Source organism: Propithecus coquereli, unplaced genomic scaffold (genome assembly GCF_000956105.1).
Source record: "Propithecus coquereli isolate 6110/MARCELLA unplaced genomic scaffold, Pcoq_1.0 Scaffold27, whole genome shotgun sequence".
Classification (NCBI taxonomy): domain Eukaryota; kingdom Metazoa; phylum Chordata; class Mammalia; order Primates; family Indriidae; genus Propithecus; species Propithecus coquereli.
The window spans coordinates 758,097-761,162 of record NW_012148285.1 but is presented as its reverse complement, the minus strand read 5'-3'; the positions used below and the strand labels follow the sequence as shown (position 1 = coordinate 761,162).

At 55.2% G+C, this 3,066-nt stretch overlaps 1 protein-coding gene across 1 annotated transcript in view; it reads left to right on the top strand.

Annotated features, from left to right (window-relative positions):
* Positions 1 to 235: 235 nt before the first annotated feature.
* Positions 236 to 3,066, top strand: part of MEIOB (meiosis specific with OB domains) — a gene marked incomplete at its 3' end in the record, with an annotated part of 15,271 nt that continues 12,440 nt past the window's right edge. The window contains exon 1 of the mRNA XM_012647498.1: positions 236 to 414. Coding sequence (XP_012502952.1) covers positions 236 to 414 — 179 coding nt within the window. The remainder of the gene's footprint in view (positions 415 to 3,066) is intronic.

Here is a 3,066-nt window from a genome sequence, read left to right as displayed (position 1 = left end):
TGGTCTCTGACGGGGGGTCGGGAGAGTTCCCGGGTGTAGACATGACCGCGTGGCGGGCCTTGCCGGCGTGTCGAGTAGAGCAGGGCATGATGGGAACCTCGTGCCTGAGCTCTGCGGAGGCTCGTGTGTCCGGAACAGCAGGATGGAAACCGCGCTCCTTCCTGTACGGCGGATGCCGGGCGTAGGTGTGAGGGTCGCTGACTGAAACTCTGTCTGCCCGAGAACCTAACCAGCGATGGCGGATCGTTTCCAGGGCTCGTTCGTCCGCTTGGTCGGCAGGGACCCGCCTCTGCTCCGCGCCGCCGGGCCGCCGGAGGGGACGCGCCGGAGGGGACGCGCGCGGCACGGGCCTCCCCGAGACGGGCGCCCCAGCGAGCCGGAAGCCGGAGAGCGGCTCTGGAAGGGCGGCGTGGGGTGAAGCAGGGCGGCGGCGGCGGAGTCCAGACCCGCTGGGCAAGGAGTCCGGATTTCACTCGGGCTGCGGCGGGAGGGGTCGAGGAAGGAAGCGATGTTATTTAAGTCTTAAAAGGTGGCTGTCACGTGGAGAAGCGACAGACGAGGGGCAAGAGCGGAGGCGGGGAGTGGCGAGGAGGTCAGGGAGATGCGGAGAAGCGTCGAGAGCTGATGGGCAGGGAGAATGGGCGGGGCCTGGCAAAGGCGCGCCTGGGAGGCGACGGAGGGCGTCGTCGGTGGCAGCGCGCGCAGGGGCGGCGTTTTCCCACGGGAGGTGGGAGGCAGCGCCGCGGGCCTGACGCCTGGCGGACAGTCGTTACCCTGAGAAGAGCTGGCCACACACGGGCACGCACGCCTCTCCCCCGGCTCTGGGCAGTGCCCCTAGGTCAGCAACGGTCGCCTGGATGCCCGCTCCGCCCCTCTGCGCGCAGGTCCTCCAGCCCAGGCCCAGGCCGCGGACTGACTGAGCTCCGGCCTGCTCGGAATTCGAGGCTGTGGCCTCAAAGCAGAAGGGTGCTGGGGTTTGTCTTAGGGTCTGATGACACCCTCGGCTGGCCCGTGGGCCAGAAGCCTTCTCAGAACGAGCAGCCAGCAGCGTCCTTGCCTCATCTGGGCCACGGAGTCCCCTTTTGTGCCAGAGCCCCAGCAGGAGGCGGCGCGAAGTGACGCAGCTTTCTCTTCTGGAGGAAAGCTCCGGCAAGGAGGAGCTCCGGGGTTTGGGCCCAGCCATGCTCCGGCCATCCTACGTGCGGGGCCAGAAGGTCCTGGGAGGAGCTGGCATGTTAGGCTGGGCTCTGGGCTAGACAGGAGGCTGCCCTTCAAAGGCCGGAGGGCGGCTCAGAGCTCAGGGAGGGCAATCGGGGAGGCTGGGGAGGAGAGCTGCCGGAGTCGGTCGCGGTGTGCCCGCGGGCTGCGGTGCAGGCCCCGCCTCGCAGCAGGCACCCGTGGCATCGCCGCTACTGCCAGCTCAACCCGGACAACTGCAGTAGAGCCGCTACCGCCAACTCTTTCCTTCCACCCTTGCCAAGGGTCTGGATCAGTGGCCTCGAGACTGTACGTATCTGGTCCCACATCTGGCTGTTTCCACAGCTCCTCTGTGAGGCTCTGGGTGAGTATGAGGAGGAGATCTGGGGACCAGCCCCCGGATCCACCCGTGTCCTGATTCAGGGCCTGACACATATTAGACCCTCAATCCACGTGCGTTGAATGGATAAGCTGGTACAAACCAGGCCATTACAGTACTCTAGGTGAGGAATGACTGAGCGTTCGGCTGGGAAGATGAAATTGGAGATGGAGAAAAGGAGACATTTAAAATATATTTTTGAAGTGGAAGGGACAATAGTTGCTGATGAATGACGTAGTCTCTGAATTCCCATACTGAACTCTAATTCCTGTTGATTTTGTATCTGTCAAAATGGTGGGCGAGAGGAGTCATGTTTTTGTGGATGGACGCATATACCATATACTTGGAGCAAGAGTAGATGCTGAAGGAACTTCAGAGAGATAATACGATGTCATGTATGTCACTGACCAGACCACCAAGAGGTGCTAAGGGGTAAAAAAAACTTGAGAATTCATCACAGGTTCTGAGGCTAGGAAAATTGGGGGAATTCATTTAGAATGTAGGTGGGTTTATTTTATTCTTGTTTTTTGAGACAGGGTCTAACTCTTGCCTGGGCTAGAGTGCAGTGGCATCATCATAGCTCACTGTAGCCTCCAAACTCCTGGGCTGGAGTGATCCTCCTGCCTCAGCCTCTGGAATAGCTGGGACTACAGGTGCATGCCACAATGCCCAGCTGGGGTTGCGTTTTTTCACAAAATTTAGCCATGGAATAATTCATCCTCTCCAACCTCAAATGACTGGCACTTGATAGACTCTCAATAAATATTTGTGGAACGAATGGATGAATGAATGAATCTATCAGTTTGGCAAGTATTTCAGACAATGAAATTGCTCTGTAAACCAGACCAGGCCAGACCAGGCCAAAGAATGAATGAAGAACTTGACACTGTTTAATTCCTAAGTGTTTCTTCTGGCACCAAAGAGCCTTGAATGCAAAAACTGCTGCATGGGATGATGTTGAAAGGCAGTGCTATCATCTTTTGTGAGCCTGGGAACATCCAGGCATCTCGTATACATTATTTCTAATTCTCACTGCAAGGTAGATATTATCCACATTTTAAGAATGAGGAAATTAAAGTTTAGCAATGTCAAAATATGCAGCTGCAAACTAGTGGTGCTGGAATTCAAAATCGTATCTGACTATCTCCGTAGGCTCCCTGAAACTCATGGATGTGTCATGGGACACATCCTTGAACTTGAAGCCTGTGGGTGAATGCATTCACAGAGTTAAAGAGGCCCTGGATTATAAAGTGAAATCAAATCAAACCGGCAGTTTTGTATAGCTTACAGGTTTTCTATGATGAAACCTTTTATAGTGATGGTATTGAGAAACAAGCCACCATTTCATTCATTTGATATTTGTTGAGTGTTTTCTAGTACAAGGTAGTGTTGAAATACACACATAAAAATATGTAAGATGCCACCTCTGCCCTCATGGAGCTTACCATCTAGAGGTGCATTTAAAATCACTACCTTTCTCCCTACACTGT